The sequence below is a fragment of the Cydia splendana genome, chromosome 4, assembly GCF_910591565.1.
Source record: "Cydia splendana chromosome 4, ilCydSple1.2, whole genome shotgun sequence".
NCBI lineage: Eukaryota > Metazoa > Arthropoda > Insecta > Lepidoptera > Tortricidae > Cydia > Cydia splendana.
This window is the reverse complement of record NC_085963.1, coordinates 7,161,696-7,183,648: the sequence shown is the minus strand read 5'-3', so window position 1 is coordinate 7,183,648 and position 21,953 is coordinate 7,161,696. Positions and strand designations below refer to the sequence as shown.

Below are 21,953 nucleotides of genomic sequence, written 5' to 3'. Positions count from 1 at the left end.
AGTTCAGGAAATGAGAATTCCATTTGTTCAAGAAATGAGAACAGAGTGAAATATTTACAGCATTTTATCGACAGCGTATACGATTATAGTTTTGTTTCTTACATAAGCTTAAGCATTGTATTAATTAAATTATAAAGAAATACAAATATTATCAAAAATATAACAGCTGGAAAGCTAAGACGTTTAAGGTCACCATAAATGTCGTTTTATAAACCCAGTTAGGTTCAGTGCAGAAATTATTACATAAAAGTCAGGTTTGCGGGTTCTTGTGCAAGGTTCGCGGCAGCCGCGTCGTGTCAGTCCGCGAACGCGCCCGCGCACTGCCGCCGCGCCGCGAGCGCTCCGGCTCTTTGTGCGGAGATCTCAAACTATAACATACTCGTACACTTAGCTTCAAAACCTATAATAAAAGTCAATGCTATAACTCAACTCGAGCATTTCCCCATACGTTAGAATCAAACATATTCCCATGCTCACGATAGATGATGATATCATCCCGATAAGGGCACCGTATAGCTTCACCGGTGAATTTATTTCAGTTGCGAAATTGTGTTATCTCGGATAACTTATCTGAGACTCTGTCTCTCCTCGGGCAATGATTGACTGACAGAGCAGCAAAATATTGATTAAAAACATGGTGCTGTGACAAAGTGAAAATGGTTAAATATTTTAGGAAGAATATATCCCTGTCGGACTTCTGGGTGTCGTCTCACGAGCGTCTGAGTGATTTCTACGCGTCGTCATGGCAACGCGGAGATTCACCGGTGCCGCTGTTGGTGATACGGCTGGCAGTGGCGTTTGTGGCGCTGGCGATCCTCGCGTGGTCCGTGTACGAAGCCCCGGTGCCACACTGGCTGATCTACCTGACCAATTGGGGTTTAGTGCTGGTTTCAGCGATGGCTGTCAGTGGCCTACTTGTGTCTTTCAGTGCCGTGAAGAAGATTCTACCAGGTTAGTGATAATATTCTGCCAAATGAAATTGCCTCTAAAATGAAACGACATTATAAATAGAACTATAGGAAATTCCTTATTCTCATTCAACATTATATGATATGGACAAAGTCCTATTTGCTTTGTGTGTAAGGATACCTACTAGTATTTCAGCAATAGCTGTGAAATCGAAGCCTTAACGTCCACTGATTAATCTCGCGATGAAATCGACTGGTTCAACTTGTTGCCCTAACTGATAAAACGGTCAGTAGGAATTTCCCAAAAGCGTATTACAAATCAGTCACTTTCGATTTTACGCAAAACACATTCAGCACTGAAGTTGGATTTATAATGCACAAATTGTTTTAACAGCATAGAAATTCACGACGTCGGATTGGAAATAAACATAATTACATAATTCTGATTTAAACTTTCACGATTATTAAACATTATCAAACTACACAACGGGACTTAATCGCGTATTTAAGGTGGTCTCGGAGACCACGGGGACAACGCCGTCCTCGAAACGTCGGAGGTAAATCTTAAAACTTAAATACGCGATTAAGTCCCGTTGTGCAGTTTGATAATAATTACATACTTAATACTTAAAAAAAATTGTCATTATGTAAATAAAATCTGGCTATAGCTGAATACAAATAATGAAATGGTAGCAGTACTGGTAATTACGCTACTCGATGCTCCATATCGACTATGGAAATAATAGTCGTTTTGGTACTAAAACTGATGTATGGAGTGAGAACTCGTAATTTTTTCTCTATGGTATAGGTATAGTAGTTTATAAAAAGACAGAACCAGTATCACAATGACACAAGTTATTTACAGCGACGTAACGTTTTCATGCAGGAGGTAACCAGCAGATCAAATTATACACTAACAAAGGCGGACATCACTAGAATTGTTTGTCATACTCACAACGCTACAGTTTTCAAATTATCAACTTCCTCATAACTCAAATCTCATGTTTTTACAGTCCGAAGGTTACCGTTGCTGGCTATTGATAATCGTCTAGCAATTAATCTAAACACCTATTATCAACCTATTATTGTATACGTCATTGATTCAAGGAAATCGGCGCTCATTATTGTCATTATTACCTTTACTTACGTAGCTACGTATTTTCCCTTTTGAAATTATAACCGAGCTAGAGTCAGAACAACACAAGTCTGCAACGATTTTGATGGCACACGCAGTGCAAGTATTATTTTTGCGTCATACTTCTATGACATTATGACGTATAAATAACACTTGCACTGCGTGTGTTATCAAAATCATTGCAGACTTATCTTGGTCTAACTCTAGACCGTATTCATGTTATATATTTACTTAATTTAACAAAATTCTACAAGATTTAGTGTCAGTGTTTAATAGGAAGTTTCTGCATTCTGGATTACCACAAGAAATTTTAAATTAAACAAGAGTCATATTATTGCTAAGCTCTATCAACGAGGTTTTGATGTAAATCGAGATTGGATGAAAAATAAAAACCGGCCAAGTGCGAGTGGGACTCGCCCACCGAGGGTTCCGTACTTTTTAGTATTTGTTCTTATAGCAGCAACATAAATACATCATCTCTGAAAATTTCAACCGTCTAGCTATTACGATTCTGGTGACAGACAGACGGACAGCGGAGTCTTAGTAATAGGGTCCCGTTTTTACTCTTTGGGCACGAAACCCTATAAAAATGAGTAAATACTTGGTAAATACATGTTCTAAGAAGCGTTTCAAGCATGTTTGTCAGTAGAAAAAGAGCGAAATTTAACATTTTTATGGGGCGATAACGCTTTGCGCCTACATTTTTTAAATTTGCCGCTATTTTCTATTGACGGAAATGGCTTGACAGAGTATAAATCCTGAACAAAAGCAGAATCAAAAGACAACAAAAAATACAAAATTTAAGATCAAACAAAACATACTTTATACTGTTTGCATAATCTGTAAATATCATCACTGTTAATTAAAAAATCGGGGATGGTCTCCTTAGACCACTTTGGCGAAGCAGCATGAGATACATCTGCCCTCAGTGCCGCAGTAAAAAAAATCCCTCATGCATAGGTATAGTAATAAATTCCATAAAACTATCTATCTCTTTCTAAGAGATAGGTCGAGTATGATTTAATTAGTATGCAGTGACGTGCAGTGTTTACTCACGATCGCAATGCGAAGTTATCTAACTTGTTACGAAAGTCGTCGGTCGCCCGACAGGCTTCGCCGCCGACCTTGGCCGAGTCGCTGGCTTCACTCTCTTTTTTCTGGCCCACATTCATAAATCATAAGATTACTACTAAACACCGTTAAATGCATGATGAATGGCAACGTACGTAAAGACACTATGTTTCTTATGTGTGTACGCCTTGTATGTGTCTTGTTGTGTGTGTGTGTAATTAATCATTATTCGGTTGAAATTGTTTATACCAATTCCAATTACACCACTCCGCTGCACCGAAAATGCTATAAAATTTACGATGTCTGGTTATTACATACCAGTGTTGGCCGAACGTTAATGCAATTGACCATTAAAAATTAACCATTGAAAAGGTTAATTGCCATTAACCATTAACCATTGAAGGGAAATTAATTATCAATTGCATTGATCATCAATTTGCATTAATATTAATTTATTTCGAACCACTAACAATTAAAAAGAATTAATGGTTATTGCTTTACAAACCATTAAAAATTAAATCAATTTTGAATGAAAATTAAAAATGTGATTGATAATTAACAATTAACAAGAATAAACATCGTAATTTTTGTCTCTGTATTTTTATGCAGGGTTTTCCCATATGTTCCCCGCGAAGACAAATGGGAATTCACCCATTATTGGTAATTATTGGTAATAATGGGTGCTTATTGGTGTATTCCCATTTGTCCCCGATTCGCGTGACCTACGCCATGCATGAAGCTGGGACAAATGGGAATGTTTTATGTGAATGAATATGAACGGCGGGGAACAAAAGGGATACACCCGATATTAGTGTTCCCATTTGTCTCCGCTCCAATGAGATGGGGAAAAATGGAAATATTTCTGTGCAGCTTCTTTTCCCATATGTTTCTATACACTCATTATAGGTGTGTTCCTATTTGTCCCTGCCATATGTGAGTTGGAGACAAATGGGAAACGGGGACAAATGGGATTTATATGCAGAGCCTATTCCATCTGTTCCAGGTGGGAACAAATGAGAAAACATCGGAAAATGAAGTGTTCCCATTTGTCCCCACCTTATTGGTGTGGAGACAAATGGGAAACGGGGACAAATGGGATTTATATACAGAGCCTATTCCATCTGTTCCAGGTGGGAACAAATGGGAAAACATCAGAAAATGATGTGTTCCTATTTGTTCCCACCTTATTGGTGTGGAGACAAATGGGAAACGGGGTAAATGGGATTTATTTGCAGCGTCTATTCCATCTGTTCCAGGTGGGAAAAAATGGGAAAACATGGGAAAATGATGTGTTCACATTTGTCTCCACACCAATAAGGTGGGGATAAATGGGAATGTTTTATGTGAATGAATATGAACGGCGGGGAACAAAAGGGATACACCCGATATTAGTGTTCCCATTTGTCTCCGCTCCAATGAGATGGGGAAAAATGGAAATATTTCTGTGCAGCTTCTTTTCCCATATGTTTCTATACACTCATTATAGGTGTATTCCTATTTGTCCCTGCCATATGTGAGTTGGAGACAAATGGGAAACGGGGACAAATGGGATTTATATGCAGAGCCTATTCCATCTGTTCCAGGTGGGAACAAATGAGAAAACATCGGAAAATGAAGTGTTCCCATTTGTCCCCAACGTATTGGTGTGGAGACAAATGGGAAACGGGGTAAATGGGATTTATTTGCAGCGTCTATTCCATCTGTTCCAGGTGGGAAAAAATGGGAAAACATGGGAAAATGATGTGTTCACATTTGTCTCCACACCAATAAGGTGGGGATAAATGGGAATGTTTTATATGAATGAATATGAACGGCGGGGAACAAAAGGGATACACCCGATATTAGTGTTCCCGTTTGGCTCCGCTCCAATGAGATGGGGAAAAATGAAAATATTTCTATGCAGCGTCTTTTCCCATATGTTTATATACACTCATTATAGGTGTATTCCTATTTGACCCTGCCATATGTGAGTTGGAGACAAATGGGAAACGGGGACAAATGGGATTTCTTATGCAGAGCCTATTCCATCTGTTCCAGTTGGGAACAAATGGGAAAACATCAGAAAATGATGTGTTCCCATTTGTCCCCACCTTATTGGTGTAGAGACAAATGGGAAACGGGGACAAATGGGATTTATATGCAGCGTCTATTCCATCTGTTCCAGGTGGGAACAAATGGGAAAACATCGGAAAATGATGTGTTCCCATTTGTCTCCACACCAATAAGGTGGGGACACACGGGAAATATTTATATGCAGTCTTTTCCTATATGTTCCCCGAGGGGACAAATGGGAATACACTCATTATTGGTTATAATGGGTGCATTGTTGGCGTATTCCCACTTATCCCCTATCCACGTGTCCTACGCGATACATGAGAGAAGGGACAAATGGGAACACATCATTTTCCCATTTTTTCCCACCTGGAACAGATGGAATAGACGCTGCATATAAATCCCATTTGTCCCCGTTTCCCATTTGTCTCCACACTAATAAGGTAGGGACAAATGGGAACACTTCATTTTGCGATGTTTTCTCATTTGTTCCCACCTGGAACAGATGGAATAGGCTCTGCATATAAATCCCATTTGTCCCCGTTTCCCATTTATCTCCAACTCACATATGGCAGGGACAAATAGGAATACACCTATAATGAGTGTATAGAAACATATGGGAAAAGAAGCTGCACATAAATATTTCCATTTTTCCCCATCTCATTGGAGCGGAGACAAATGGGAACACTAATATCGGGTGTATCCCTTTTTTTCCCCGCCGTTCATATTCATTCATATAAAACATTCCCATTTGTCCCAGCTTCATGCATGGCGTAGGTCACGCGAATCGGGAACAAATGGGAAAACATCGGAAAATGATGTATTCCCATTTGTCCCTTCTCATGTATGGCGTAGGACACATGCATAGGGGACAAGTGGGAATACACCAATAATGCACCCATTATAACCAATAATGGGTGTATTCCCATTTGTCCCCGCGGGGAACATGTAAGAAAAGACTGCATATAAATATTTCCCATTTGTCCCCACCTTATTGGTGTGGAGACAAATGGGAACACATCATTTTCCGATGTTTTCCCATTTGTTCCCACCTAGAACAGATGGAATAGACGCCTCATATTAATCCCATTTGTTCCCGTTTAGGATTTGTCTCCACACCAATAAGGGGGGGACAAATGGGAACACATAATTTTCTGACGTATGTCCATTTGTTCCCACCTGGAACAGATGGAATAGGCTCTGCATATAAATCCCATTTGTCCCCGTTTCCCATTTGTCTCCAACTCACATATGGCAGGGACAAATAGGAATACACCTATAATGAGTGTATAGAAACATGGGAAAAGACGCTGCATAGAAATATTTTCATTTTTCCCCATCTCATTGGAGCGGAGACAAATGGGAACACTAATATCGGGCGTATCCCTTTTGTTTCCCGCCGTTCATATTCATTCGTATAAAACATTCCCATTTGTCCCCACCTTATTGGTGTGGAGACAAATGTGAACACATCATTTTCCCATGTTTTCCCATTTTTTCCCACCTGGAACAGATGGAATAGACGCTGCATATAAATCCCATTTGTCCCCGTTTCCCATTTGTCTCCACACCAATAAGGTGGGGACAAATGGGAACACATCATTTTCTGATGTTTTCCCATTTGTTCCCACCTGGAACAGATGGAATAGGTTCTGCATATAAATCCCATTTGTCCCCGTTTCCCATTTGTCTCCAACTCACATATGGCAGCGACAAATAGGAATACACCTATAATGAGTGTATAGAAACATATAGTGTAGAGTCTCATGTTAAAATATGTATCACGATCTGATAATTCACTGAAGCTTGTATTAATCAATATCAAATATAATGTCAAGAAGAGTGAGATCTTAGTCTTTAAATCTGGTACTAAAACATATTCCATACCACCTATTAGTCTAGACGGTTCTCCTCTTCAGACTGTTACAAAATTTAAATATTTGGGCCATTGGGTCACAGACACTCTCAAAGATGATGAAGACGTTGAAAGGGAACGCAGAGCACTATCGGTTAGGGGTAACATGTTGTCACGCAGGTTTGCACGTTGTTCCCGTGAGGTCAAAATTACACTATTCAAAACATACTGCCAAAACCTGTACACGTGCAACCTGTGGAGCAACTACACCAAAAAAACGTTTAGTGCTCTGCGTGTCCAGTACAACAACGCCTTCAGGGGTTTGTTGGGGCTGCCCTGGCGATGCAGCGCGTCGGGGATGTTCGCCGAGTGGAGCACAGACGGCTTCCACGCAGTGCTGCGCAAAAGGGTGGCGTCCCTGTGGCAACGCGTGCGGGGCAGTACCAACACACTCCTGAAGGTGATTGCGGAAAGGGTCGACAGCCCTCTTATAACTCACTGGATGACAATGCATGTTCGGTCCAATGAGCATTATATGTTTTACTAACACTAACATTAGAGTTTATCTGTATAGTTTTTATATTTCTTTGTTACCTACTAATACTACTAATACTTCGTTTTGTAGACAAAAATATGGATACTTGGTGTCTGAAATAAATATTTTCATTTTCATTTTCATTTTCATTAATGGTTATTTTTATTTATAATTTTAATAGTTCCAAGCAAAAGTAACATTAATTATTAGTTTATGAAATAAATTATTTAATTCCATTAAACGTTAATGCAGATTGACAATCAATGTAATTAAACGTCTCAAACTTCAATTCTAACTAATTTTAATTATATTGATGCGTAATGCAATTGATTAATTGCGGAATTAATGGTTAATGCAATTGATTAATTGTTAATTAGAATTAACCATTACGGCCAACACTGTTACATACAAGGTGTACACACATAAGAAACATTAAAATGCGTACGAACTATTTTTTGTACTACAGTCCGTCTCAAAGGTCTCCGTTACAGCTTGGCCAAAAATGCTTTCGTAAGTCCGGATATTCTCCTCTACAGGTTGTGTGAGCAGGTTCGATGACTAAATAGTTTCTTTTTGTCGATTCAGTTTTTCGATTTTTTTACAAAATAGGGGTGCCATACATTTTTTCAGTTTTAGGTTAAGCTCGCGAGGTCTACAGCTCACAGAGCCACTAGTTTTTATCATTATCATTCATACTTAATATTATGTATATTCATTAATGTCAACATGTCATACACATTTACAATTTTACACGTAGAAAATACAATCTTGGTTGCTCGCGTCAACCATACTTATATCCATATCCATTCTAATATTATAAATGCGAAAGTGTGTCTGTCTGTCTGTCTGTTACCTCTTCACGCTTAAACCGCTGAACCGATTTAGTTGAAATTTGGCATAGAGATATTTTGAGTCACGGGGAAGGACATAGGATAGTTTTTATGTCGGGAATCATCCCTAAAGAGAGTGAAAAGGGGAGTGGAATTGAAACAGATAATGAATTGCCTATTAATTGAAGTAAGTAAGCAAGTTGAACAATGGCCTTCCTCAAGGTTCGGTGTTAGCGCCAATGTTGTTCAACTTGTACATCTCAGATCTTCCGCATACAGAAGCTACAAAGTTTATATATGCCGATGACATTGCACTTATCTCACAGAGCAAAGATTTTGAATCTGGTGCCCAAACACTATCATCGGACTTAAAAGCTCTGTCAGCGCATACTTTAGCGCGTGGCGACTTATACCCAGCCAAAGTAAGACTGAAGTCTCCTGTTTTCATCTATACAACCAGATGGCCAGCTATCATCCAACTGTATACCTGAATAAAGAAGCACTCAAGTACAATCCCTGCCCAACATATCTCGGTGTTACGCTAGATAGGTCCCTGACCTATAAGGAACATCTAACCAAGCTCTCGCAAAAGGTAGCAACGAGAAATAATCTCCTCCATAAACTCTGTGGCACCAGCTGGGGAGCTTCGGCGGATTGCTTACGCACTTCGGGTATCGCGCTTGTGTACTCTGCTGCCGAGTACTGCGCACCAGTATGGCTAGGCAGTGCACATACCAACAAAGTGGACGTCAAGCTGAACGAGACCATGCGATGCATCTCTGGTACTATTAAATCTACTCCGGCCCACTGGCTGCCAGTACTAAGCCATGTAGCCCCGCCTCATCTCCGACGCGCTCAGGCTTTGAAGAGAGAAGTGGAGAAGATTATGAAAAACCCAACGCTACCAGTACATCAAGAGTTCTGCCACCCTCCTCCACAACGTCTGGTTTCTCGAAACCCACCCTGTGCTATAGCGCCAGGCCTAAGCGACTTCAACATCTCGGATAGGTGGAAAGCTGACTGGTCTACTGCTACGGCTGGAAAAGACACACCCTATCTTTCAGACCCGACGAGAAAACCAAAAGGGTTTCACCTACCTCGTAAGATCTGGTGCCGTCTAAATAGGATGAGAACAGGTCACGGCCGTTGTAATTATTTCCAACATAAGTGGGGTTGGAAGGAGTCTCCCCTCTGCGAGTGCGGCGAAGAAGAACAAACCACTGAGCACATATTGCGGCGCTGCCCTCTTCACTCCTATCCTGGCCCAGCTGAGGATCTGGATGCCCTGACACCCGACGTAGTTGCCTGGCTTAACAACCTCAAAGCTGTTCTCTGATTGCCTAATCATGCATGCCATACGATTAAATAAATAAATTGAAGTAAGCAATGCGCGAATTGTATGATTGCTATTAGCATTATCCAGGCGCTATACCTACTTTAGCTGCTGTCACTAATTCCACGCAGACGAAGTCGCAGGCAAAAGCTAGTATTCTATATCCAAGAAAAAACTCACCTTTCTTGTTCAGCATTACTTGCAAGACTTAACTACTTGCAACTCCCATTATAGACCTTATCTCGTTGAAGTAAAATGTTAACAAATGGACATTTAAGTAGTTATGTCGACGATGTGCAACACGTTCACCATGTTTATGCAACGTGGTGATAGATTGCGCGAGTATAGAATACTAGCATGCGTATCCGCGATTCATGACGATTGTCGGCGTCTTAAATGAATATGGTCAGGTAATTTAAATGGAAACTTTTCTGTCGTTGACTTTTCACTGTCTCCTATAATCCTAATTTGAAGCTTTGATTTCCTGATGAAAACTTTTGTTCTTTATTTTTAAGTAGTTCGTTTTTTAGCATTAGAAAGAAGATAAGCGATCTTGACATGTCTTTTAATTGAAAAACGCTTTTTAAAAATCAGTAACTATTACTTATGAAAGCAGGAGAATATAAATGATCGCATTAGATTCATAATTGTTACATATTTGCCGTGACTCATCTCACTCAAGACACATCAAGATTGTTTACCTTATTTCTAATGCTAAAATAAACGAACTATTAATTAATAGGTACCCTAAAGTTGCCTTGTAGGGCTTATACTCGTAGCAATAATACCACCAATTACTATATCCATTTACATTGTAAATCTGTTTACTTTTTCCATTTGTGGTGGTGTAAAATGTTTTTCAATTTAAAAAATATTTCATTCAATAATATAATTATTATTATATTTCATTCACTTAACTATGGACAGTGTAGTGATGTAGTGAAAACGATGAAATTACATTATCACTACACCTTATATAGTTCGTTTTTTTTAGCATTAGAAATAAGATAAACAATCTTGATGTGTCTTTTAATTGAAAAACACATTTTAAAAATAAGTTACGGCAAATATGTAACAATTATGAATCTAATACGATCATTTATATTCTTCTGCTTTCATAAGTAATAGTTACTGATTTTTAAAAAGCGTTTTTAAATTAAAAGACATGCCAAAATCGCTTACCTTCTTTCAAGTTCTTTCTAATGCTAAAAAAAAACGAACTATAGGTAGGTAAAACAAAGTCCCCCGCCTCGTCTGTCTGTTTGTGTGTTTGTTCGCGATAAACTCAAAAACTACTGAACGCATTTTCATGCGGATTTTACCTATCAATAGAGTGATCCTTGAGGAAGGTCTAGGTGTATAATTTGTTATCCCGTGTGAAGCCGGGCGGATCGCTAGTTATTTATGTATCTTAGTGGTAGTATCTGGTCCTAACTTCACCTTATATGACTGAAAATAATTAAGTTTGCATTTGCTCTCATTCCAGATGAAGGCATACTACCGTGGTACGTGTCGATGTACTGGTTGTTCTACAACATATCTGGCACTATTGCTATAGTTATCACTCTGCTGTATTGGCTACTACTGTTTGATTCAAGTGAGTAACAATCTCCTTTATAGCTTTCAAGAAAAACTGCAGCACGTGAATTATGCGAGAAGTCATTGCAATTGTATTAATGCACTCATTCTCAAATATATCTACACATCTTATAAAATAAAATCCCGCGCCGCGTCTGTCTGTATGTTCGCAATAAACCCTTAAGGTACTGAACGGATTTTCATGCGATTTTTACCTGATTGGTGATTCTTGAGGACGGTTCAGGTGTATATTTTTTAAGGGCTTGCGAAGCCAGGGTGGGTCACCCCCCCTCCTCCCTAATACCTACTTATAAATATTTGAGAATGAGCTCTTGAAAACAGTTGCCTTTGCAGCTGTTTTACTGACCGGTGTTACTTACCGGAAATTTTAAAAACGTCTTTACGTTTTTAAAATTTCCGGTAAGTAGGTAAGTATTGGGGTTTAGGCAGGTGGCAGGTGCAAATATTGCAGGGGCGATAAAGCGATAAAGTGAACTGCTACCCGCTGATCGACACCGATCTAAGGTGATAAAGAAGAAAACTCCTTTAGGTTTTCACGAGCAATTGTGATGAAACCGTATCAACTGATATTTTATTTCTCAATATGGTATTCGCAAAGAGAATAGAGTGTATATAGGGTTATTGTCTTAGTAAATTTTGTAGTCACAGTAAATCTAACATGGATAAATGTTTTTTTTGTTCTTATTTATTGTTACCTATTTTTAGAAAGTCATGTGGCGACTTTGACGCAATTTCTTTCACTGATATGTGTTAAAATTATTAAATAGGTTTCAAACGGTGACGCCATCTACACTAGTATAGGTCAAAGGTATCGCGCCACCTATTCGAGCATACATTTTTCTTGATTTTCCGAGGCACGTTTTTCCTTAGACCTTACTTATCTTATACGGAAGTTACAGCTATCTTTGGTATACGTAAATGAACGGGCTCACTAAAAACTGTACCCGAAAAAATGTAAATGAAGTTTTTAAAATTACAGGCCTCTATGTGGTTCAAGACCGCTTGTTCTGGTTGGAGACGGTAACGCACGGGTTCAACACTATCCTGGTCCTGATAGAGTTGTTCGCCTCTCGCACGCCGCTTCGTTTCGCCCACATCTACCAGCCCCTCGGCGTGGGTGTGTGGTACGCCGTGTTTTCTGTGATATACTATGTCGCCGGAGGCACTGATGGGTAAGTTATTGTTTATTTGTATAAGTAGTTACATAGAGTAATATAAGTAAAGAAAGAGTAGTAACTCCATACATCAGTTTGCTTACCAAAACGCGCGTAGTCGACATGTAACGTCAAGTAGTGGAACTATCAGTACCGCTACTTGACACCAGATGGCACAAGTGGCGCTACTGAAAAAAAATATACTTCTAAAACAATTTACAACTAATATTAGAAGCAGAAGGAGTTGAAAATAGAGTTTCGAGTAATCCGGTTATAATATTAGCTGAAAATTGTTGAGCATTAGAGTTTTTGTTGCCGCGACATCTATTGTCGACTAGCAGTACTGATATATTCGACTACTTGACGCTAGATGTCGACTACGAAATAACGCGCGTTTTGGTAAGAAAACTGATGTATCGAGCTACCACTCTATCTTTACTTATATTACTCTATTATGTAAGTTAAAATACAAAATCAAGTTTAGTCCAATCACGTTTATCCAAGATTATGCACCCATTTGGTCAGTGGCGCATATTGTAACGTCACTGCACGTTGTCGTCGTGTAGATCGTCGGAGGCATTTAAGCATCAGTCTTGCTCAAGACGCATATTATCCATTGCGTACACGCACAAATTACAGTATACTTAGGTAGGTATTGTTTCGCAAATATCTCCGTCGCCGTATTCCATGTTAATCAAAATCATTATGTAGGACGTAAAACGAATCTCGATCATTATCGGCAACGATTTTGATAGCATCCGCAGTGCAAGTGTTATTTTATACATCATAATTTCATAAAAGTTTGACGTTTGAAATAACACTTGCACTGCGTGTGCTATCAAAATTGTTGCAAACTTATATTGGTCTAACTCTGGTAAGTTAATTTTCGGCCCGCCCATATTGATGTTGGTTCTTCACACTTTGAATTGACGATGTTTAGTAGATGTTTACACATACACATCCACATACAGTGACTATTAAATAAAATAAGAATATTATTATACATTTTATTTTAATTTCCATTTCATTTCATTCTATTTTGTATGCTCATTTCGTTTTTAACTCTTTTTCAGCCTAGGGAACCCGTTTATTTACGAGATTCTGGACTGGAGCCGGCCGGGCCCCACAACTGTACTGGTAGTGGCTACTTCAGGTGGCCTTATCATGGTGTACTCAGCGCTGTGGGGCGTCACCGTAGCTCGAGACAAGCTGACTGGAGCGCTCATACGGACTACCAGCCATACCCTGCCATTTACACCACCCGACATCGGCGGATTTGCCTAACCTGCGACTCCAAAATATTTGAACCATTCATTTAAACCAAATAACTACTGCTCGCGTTGAGAGACAGTGGAAAAAGCAGTATATATTTATCACTTTTATTCCATGTGAGCTTATACATGTTGTATCCTTTATGTCGCAATATGTAATGATGACCAGAGCCCGGAATTTTGCGGCAAAACAAAAGACTGTGGCAATCTTCCTAGAGTTAGAAACATTTTTTATCGATACCGATAGTTGGGGAGTGGAAGAAAAAAATCTGTCCACGGTTTGCCGCAAAAATTCCGGGCTCTGGTAATGACAAAATGAGTATAAGTGACATATGATACCGACATTTCACGGCGGCACGGTGATGGTGAAACCAGCAACATATTTCGATGCCGAGGATGGTCACTGCATTGTCATTACGAAACGTAACTACATTAAAATTTTATGTGTGTAACATATTCCTAACGCTACATAACATAATATGTTATTATAAAATTTGTATTATGGGTAATGATACTAATGATATTTCCGAATTAAAGGTACGTTCTACTGACTACTGCAGGCAGGGTGTTAAGATCAGGTTTGCCTTGCAAGTATTTAATTATATACTCTATCTCATGTCGGGTTCTGCGAAATATTTAGAACCTGCAAAGAGATTTTCAAAACTAATCCAAGACGAAGAAAGCTTTAAAATTGTCTTCTTAAGTACTACATTTTCGTGACGTTGGTAGTATCATCTGTATTATTGTTCCATTATTAGGTGGTAATCATCATCAGTTTCTTCCTGTAATTACCCCCAAAACTGCATATGAGTAGAGTTTGACCAAGATAAGTCTACAACGATTTTGCGATCACACGCAGTGGAAGTGTTTTTTACACGTCATAATTTCACAGAAGTTTGACGTTTAAAATAACACTTGCACTACCTACGTGTGCTACTAAATACGTTGCACACTTATCTTGGTCTGACTTTACCTATATACACGTGAATTCCAGATAATTTATTACGACGACCATTTTAAATGCTTTTTTTTCTTCTACGAGTATAGTCGCAAAATATTTAAAACAAATTTATTGCATTGCTTGTTGGGTTTGGATTAGATTTACTTTACAAATCAATAAACATTTCGTATATTTAAATTATACTGTAATGTTTATAATATGTACTGTACTTAATATATTGTTTGTAAATATTTTATTTAAGTTTATTACTAGGTTACTGTAAATATACAACTAGTAAATATATTTTTATTCAAAGTTGTAAATGTTTGTTTCGCTTGCCTTTTATGCATTAAATAATTAATGTAGTACCTAAATAGATAAACATAATCAAGTGTTTATCTATTACATACTCTTATTTAGGAACCTCTAAAGACCTCCAACTTATTGCCGCGTTACAGTCAGCAGCAATTATTGCCGCGGTACCAGCAGCAATAGTAGCTACGCGGGCGAGGTGTTCAAAATGATCTTGACGCGACTTTATTGTTAAGAGAATAAGAGCGCGTCAAGGTAATATTGAACACCTCGCCCGCTTAGCAACTTCTGCTGCTGACTGTACTTGCACAAAATATGGTGATGTATAATATATTTTAACGTGATTATTTTTCTATACTAAGTAAGGGAGCGCAAATAAATACAAATATTAAGAGTACCTATACAATTTAAAGTTTCTGTACTTTACAAATTTAGTCACTTTTATAATTAAATATTCGTGATAAACAAAAGCATGTAAAGTAATAATAACTAATTAACTTTATTCGGAAGCTTTTAGTATATGTATAGTGTCTTACAAACGAAAACCTGTGTGATGTGTATCGCGGTACCTATATGTAATACATTCTGTAAGAATGATAATTATCGACGTCAGGCTTTTATAGGGTTAAGATTAATCTGATGAAAGTGCTCAGTCTAAGTCCACTGCATTCACGTTAATTTGCCAGACGACGCAAACTGCAGTCTGCGTTTGCACCAGCGCACTGAGATTGCTAGCTCCTTCCTAGGTACGATTCTGAACGTACATACCTAAACTAAACGCTCTTAAACTGTCCATTGGATTTACTTATTATTTTTGCAAATTTTATTATTTTTATTAAGTTTCGGTTTCAAGGCCCCATGTATGATTGATAAAATAAAAAAATAAATGGTGTTCAGTGAAAAATGGTACATTTTACTAAAACGTCTTGCGAAGATGAGCATCTGAGAAGATTTTACACATCGTCTTGGCAACAAAGTGATTCGCCGTTAGTAATGCTGGTGTTGCGGGCCTTGGAGTCTGCTTTGGCACTGGGGATATTACTGTGGTCTTTGATTGAAGCTCCGGTGCCTCAATGGATCGTATATCTCACTACTTGGGGTATAATACTGGTTTTTGCCATGGCGGCCAGCGGCCTCATCGTATCAATATGTGCACTGAAAAAGAAGCTACCGGGTGAGTTATAAATATGACTTTTAGTGTTTATTGATGGTCTTTTAAATCTGCATCATACGGTTGTAATCATTTCTGTATGTAGTTTGAAATTATTAAACATGAAGATTTGTCATTATTGTTTATCGGATGGTAAATGTCTACTGTTGCTGGTATTTCCCAAAGATACAGATTTCTAAAGGACTGCAGGCGAGCGTAGGCTTTACCACCGCTTACCATTAGGCGGGCCGTATGTTTTTATACCACCTTTCAACCTTGTCGACATTTTAAATATTAGATCTACAATATTAAAAAGTTTATTCACCCGGCTGTATCAATGCAATCCTATTAAGGGTTCGTCTTAAACATTAATCATGTTCAATCCAAAGTTAATTAGTTACTAATGGATTTTGGATCTACGGTCTTGATTAAATAGATTTGTGCGAACCACAGAATTACAGTGTTTGTAATTAGCTGGATCGAAACTACACGTGCTTTACACGCGTCTGTCTTTTACACTTTTGAACTCATTTACATGTACAACTCACTTAGATGTACAGTCACCTGCTATAATATGTTACTCTTCGAAGGCTGAAAAAATATGTGACACGCTCTTATGGCTCTACAAATAAGATCGTGTCAGATATTTTTGCGGCCTTTGTTGTGTAACATATTATTGCAGATGACTGTACATATTTGAAAAGTATTCAAGAACTAAGAAATATTATTATCTTATTTATTAGGTACATCATAACATTTTTGTTTTGTTTCTCGCGTGTGTTTATTATTATTACTCCGACTTGTATGATTATAAACAATTGTTCGTTGTCTATAATAACATTAATAACGGATAGGTTGTTCAACTGATCAAAGTAGTTGCCTGTTGCCTCTAGTTACATATGAAACTGCTATACATCAGTCAACTGTAAAATTATGGGTGCATTTGAATGCAAAATATGTCCCATACCTAGTTCTTAATTCGCTGACATAAGAGCTATGGGACATGTTTTTGAGTATGATGAGTCCACCCATATTTTTACACTTGACTGTACAAGAATTTCACCTACTGCAAATAAAAGAGGGTAATAAACTAATAAATATAAACGTGCGAAGCTCAACGCAGATGGCGCTGCAACTGTTACGTTTTGAAATAGACCTACTTGCATTATTTTGGGAGTTTCGGAAATAATTTTGGACGGGCTTTTATTTTTCCATTGAGTACTAAATTCCCATCACCTACAAACATTTCACTCATTCATATATATCTGGCTCATTCAAGCTAATTTCTCCATTATGCAATATTTTATGCAATATTATATTGGCATTTTTCACTCCATCGAGAGACTTTGTAAATAATTTAATGACACAAAAAATTGTCTAGAATTTAAACCTTCTTCTGTTTCTATTAACCAGTTTCAAGGTATGCTTCTTGTTAGTTGTTGTATTGTATGTTTTACATAAGGCTTCTAGTTACAAAGAAAAGGATTTGTGTTGCATAGCATCTCGTAATTATGAACATCGTTTTATTTGATTTCAGAAGTAGGCAAGCCACCGTGGTACGTGATATTGTACTGGGTGCTTTATAACATATCCGTCCCTTTGGCTATCCTTGTAACCATGCTTTATTGGAGGTTGCTATCCGAAAATGCTAGTAAGTTGCAAATTAAATAGGTAACTATGTATTGTATTAAGAGATTACACGGATACCTACTTATGACTCTTTAGTTGTTAATTATTTGAGGTTAATTATCAAATTCTAACAACGTCCTCCGATGGTTTGGTGTAGAGGTCCACGTGTTGTCCACAAGCCGACACTTAATAAAAAAAAAAATGAGATATCTTTTGCAATTTACCTACTTATTGGGACCCACGGAACACCATAGATGGTGCAGGCCGGGGTGCAGGACCGAAAAGGAGATGGCAGGACGACTTGGACGCATTCTACCCAAAATGGTGGGAAAATGCCAATGACAGGGTCGAATGGACAAAACGAGGGGCTGACTTTGCCCAGCACTGGGACAATAAAGTAGGGTAGTAAAAAAATATTTTGTATTCTAGAGATAGAGATTCTAGTTTCGTGGCACTCTCTCTTTTTTTATGTTTTCTCTGTTCAGTTTTAAGTTTTTATTTTGTGTTTGTGCTCACGAATAAAATTATTTCTATTTCTATTTCTATTTCTAGATATATTTGATGTTTTAGGTAAATACAGTATTCATGACCGGTATTTCTGGTTGGAAACTTCATTGCACGGCTTTAATGCAGTGATAGTTCTGATCGAGTTTTTTGCATCTCGGACACCAGTGCGTTTAGCACACATCTACCAGCCACTTCTTTTCGGTGTCGTGTACACTGTATTTTCCAAAATATATCAGGAAGCTGGGGGCACTGGCGCGTAAGTTATTTTTGTTTTATTTTTAGTACAGTACACGCGAATTTTTAGGATTTCTAGCTGATATAGTAAAAGGGTGTGCACAGATGCATGACATAGTTAGGGGGCAAGTTGAATTGAGCGCAAACTGTTTACTCTTATGTATATAAGCATAGAGAAATATAAGTAAGACAAGAGTGCTCACTCCGTACATCAGTTTTGGCACCAAAAATATTAGCAAAGACATATGTAACTTCGTATAAGATGAATAAAGTCTAAGGAAAAAACGTGCCTCGGAAATCAAGAAAAAGTCATTCTCGGATAGATGGCGCACACACCTTTAGCCTATACTCGGCTAGATGGCGTGACGACACCGTTTCATATTTAACAATTTTAACACATTGCCGCATATTTTATAGTATAATCAAAGAGAATAGATAGTATAGAGGGGTCCTGTCATAGTAAATTTTGTAGTCACAGTAAATTTACTGCCATCTATCGACACACGACTAAAACTCAAAATGAAAACATATAAAATTATCAAAAAAAATTATATATATGGATAAATAATTTTATTATTTTTATATCATTTTGACCCATGTTCCTTCACTGATATCTATGTGTTAATCATAATCATAATCATAATCATTTATTTATTTCTTGAATGCGATACAATAAAGATGTAAAATACAATTTCTGAACAGCACATCCTGCCTGAATAGGCATAGAAATATTGAATATTACCTAAAACTATGACTAGATTCTTATGATCTACCATGCAGCATGCAAAAATAATACAGTCACGATATTTAAATACTACATTATACCAAATATTAGTATTTTCATAGTCGACATCTAGCATCGAGTAGCGGAATTATCAGTACTTTAAGTAGTGGTAGTAGTACTGTCAAGTGACAATAGATGGTAGCACCGACCGGAAAGTCTTATGTTGTTGAGATTAGAGTTTCCGGTCGGTGCTACCATATTATAATATTTTTGGTGACAAAACTGATGTAGAGTGAGCACTCTTGCTAATAATAATCAAGATCTATCTGTTGTTATGCGCAGAAACTTATTAATGATTTAATAAATATTTAATAAAATAAATAAATGGTCATTTATACAATGTAAGCGTCCGTTGGCTCGTTGGGTGAACGACACGGAAAATTATGGGTCACTTCTGGATGAGATTAGCTCAGGTCCGGGACAAGACGCGTACTAGAAGAGACGCCTATGCTCAGTAGTGGCGATAAAGGGCTGATATGATGATGACGATGATGATGATAATGTAAGCACAGCCCGACAAAACCCATCTGTGTTTGTCTGTGGGATAAATAGTCTCAAGTTACAATAAGACTCAAGTTTTACCGATTTGTTTTCGATTTGCCTTTAAAAAACATAAATTCTTTACAGATATGGTCAGCCCTATATCTACAAGTTTCTGGACTGGAGCGAGCCGCGGAGCTCGTTCATGATGACAATTGGGACTGCAATAATAACAATCTTTTTATACGTGACTCTGTGGGCATCCGCTTATGCTCGCGACCTGCTGAGTCGTGCATGCTGCTCTACTAGACACCGGACAACCGAACACAGCGTACTTATTTAATTATCACCGGACAGAATTTGAGTTCGAACAAGTTATCATAATGAACATATTGTTTTCAAATTTTCTTACTTTTAGATGAAACATTTCTTTAAAGTAAGTACTTACTATGTAATTAGTTTTTGATATCTATCGCTTTCATTGTAATAAAAATATTTTTTCAGTTCTCATCATAAAATCTACGGGTTCGTTTTTGCCTCTATTACAGCCATCGCTCTGAAAACTTTACTATTTTTGTTATTAATAAGGTACTTACCTAATTATTGTATCCAAAGGAAATATAAGTATTTAAGTAAGGACAATTAATAAATGTAGGTGCAGGCTATTCTACAAATATTACTTAAAGATCTTTCTTTTTCTTCGACAAAATATTAATTAATTATTAGTAACCTTTTCCACCAAGTCACCTGCAATAAAATATTACACAACGAAGGCCGCAATAATATGTGACACGCTCTTATGGCTCTACAAGTAAGATCGTGTCAGATATTTTTGCGGCCTTCGTTGTGTAATATTTTATTGCAGGTGACTGTACTTAATTGGTAAAAAAAAGTCGCTGGTAGGGACATACCCAATTCGTTGTTAGGATGCTGCGTAGATATTGGCTATAAATATCATATTATATAAGGGCCTCACGCAGACGACACTTAGATCACCAAACTATCTGAAGGTTGAAATCTATCACATCTTCCTTTAGCTTTCCCAAGGCATTCTCAAGCGGAAGGCAATCCCAGGAAATAGGTTCCAAGTGTTCCAACTATATTTTTTAATGTTTCTCTTACTCGTAATAGGCACTTGATCTATATTTAATCCAACGCAAGTATTAGAAAAATATGGATAATACATACATTTCAGGAATGAACGAAGTGCTATTTTTATAATTGGGTAATAACATGTTAATTACAACTTACTTTGTGATTTAAACGCCATCTGTTGTTGAGTAGTTGCATTATTCTTTTTACTGCCATCTATTGCCGAATCGCCTAAGTTACTTTAGTACAAAGTTTTTGTATAGATGGTGTTACAATACTGACAAAACGTGGACAAAACTTACAGCTTACAGTAATAACATAAAATATACTAATCTATGGACAAAACTCCCATCACTTTTTGCGTAGAAAATATAGGTGTTTACATTATACATACGCTGGCTTCCATATAGATGGTTGAAATGCTACACCGCCTTGCTTCCATTGTGCATTGGTGCTTGTAATAGTAGTCAGGCAAGTGCATCTTCACGTTTTAAAGTTACAAATATCAATAAGGAGGCAGTTTTCATACGCACAAAGTAATGGTTGGCCCTATTTCATGTCATGTCATGAGACACGCGGCGTAGCGTAAAGGCCTTTTCTTGAAAATATATACATATATTTATGTTTATATAGGCATACTTTGGGATTGCCTAAGTCCAGCACTGCGCTATAAGGTGCAGTTCAGAGATTGCATAGTGATGGAATATTCAGGACTAGTTATGTACTACAAGACTTAACAATTTACCCCCTTATTCATCATAAACGCATTTCAAACCTCGATTAGATAATAATCGTTTGTCTTTATCTGTCACTTTAACTAATGTATTTGCAAGGAAGGGATAAAACATAACTTAATTAAATCAGGCACGTAAAGTTTTATGAATAAGGGGGTTAATCGAGACATTTTACATAGCCACTGTTACTGATGTGCCATCGGAATGCATCTTAAATAGCGAAAATTCCACTTGAATAAATTTCGGAAAATTCTCATATTTTTGTATAGGAATCTAAATGTTCTATTTTCAAAAGGAAACTTTTCTTTGTGTACTGTGAAAATATCCAGAAATATCTGAGAACTTTTC

The 21,953-nt window shown here is 37.6% G+C and overlaps 1 protein-coding gene across 1 annotated transcript; it reads left to right on the top strand.

Moving 5' to 3' along the window:
• Positions 1-421: 421 nt before the first annotated feature.
• LOC134789755 (protein rolling stone-like) lies at positions 422-13,784 on the top strand. Its single transcript, XM_063760386.1, has 4 exons — positions 422-951; positions 11,206-11,316; positions 12,298-12,490; positions 13,546-13,784. The coding sequence occupies exons 1-4, from the start codon at positions 657-659 to the stop codon at positions 13,754-13,756; spliced, it is 810 nt and encodes a 269-aa protein (XP_063616456.1). The 5' UTR covers positions 422-656; the 3' UTR covers positions 13,757-13,784.
• Positions 13,785-21,953: the final 8,169 nt, after the last annotated feature.

Coding starts and splice junctions, on each gene's coding strand:
- LOC134789755 (XM_063760386.1), top strand. CDS start 657: ATGGTTAAATATTTTAGGAAGAATATATCCCTGTCGGACTTCTGGGTG. Junction 952..11,205: donor CGTGAAGAAGATTCTACCAG/GTTAGTGATAAT, acceptor CTCTCATTCCAG/ATGAAGGCATACTACCGTGG. Junction 11,317..12,297: donor GCTACTACTGTTTGATTCAA/GTGAGTAACAAT, acceptor TTAAAATTACAG/GCCTCTATGTGGTTCAAGAC.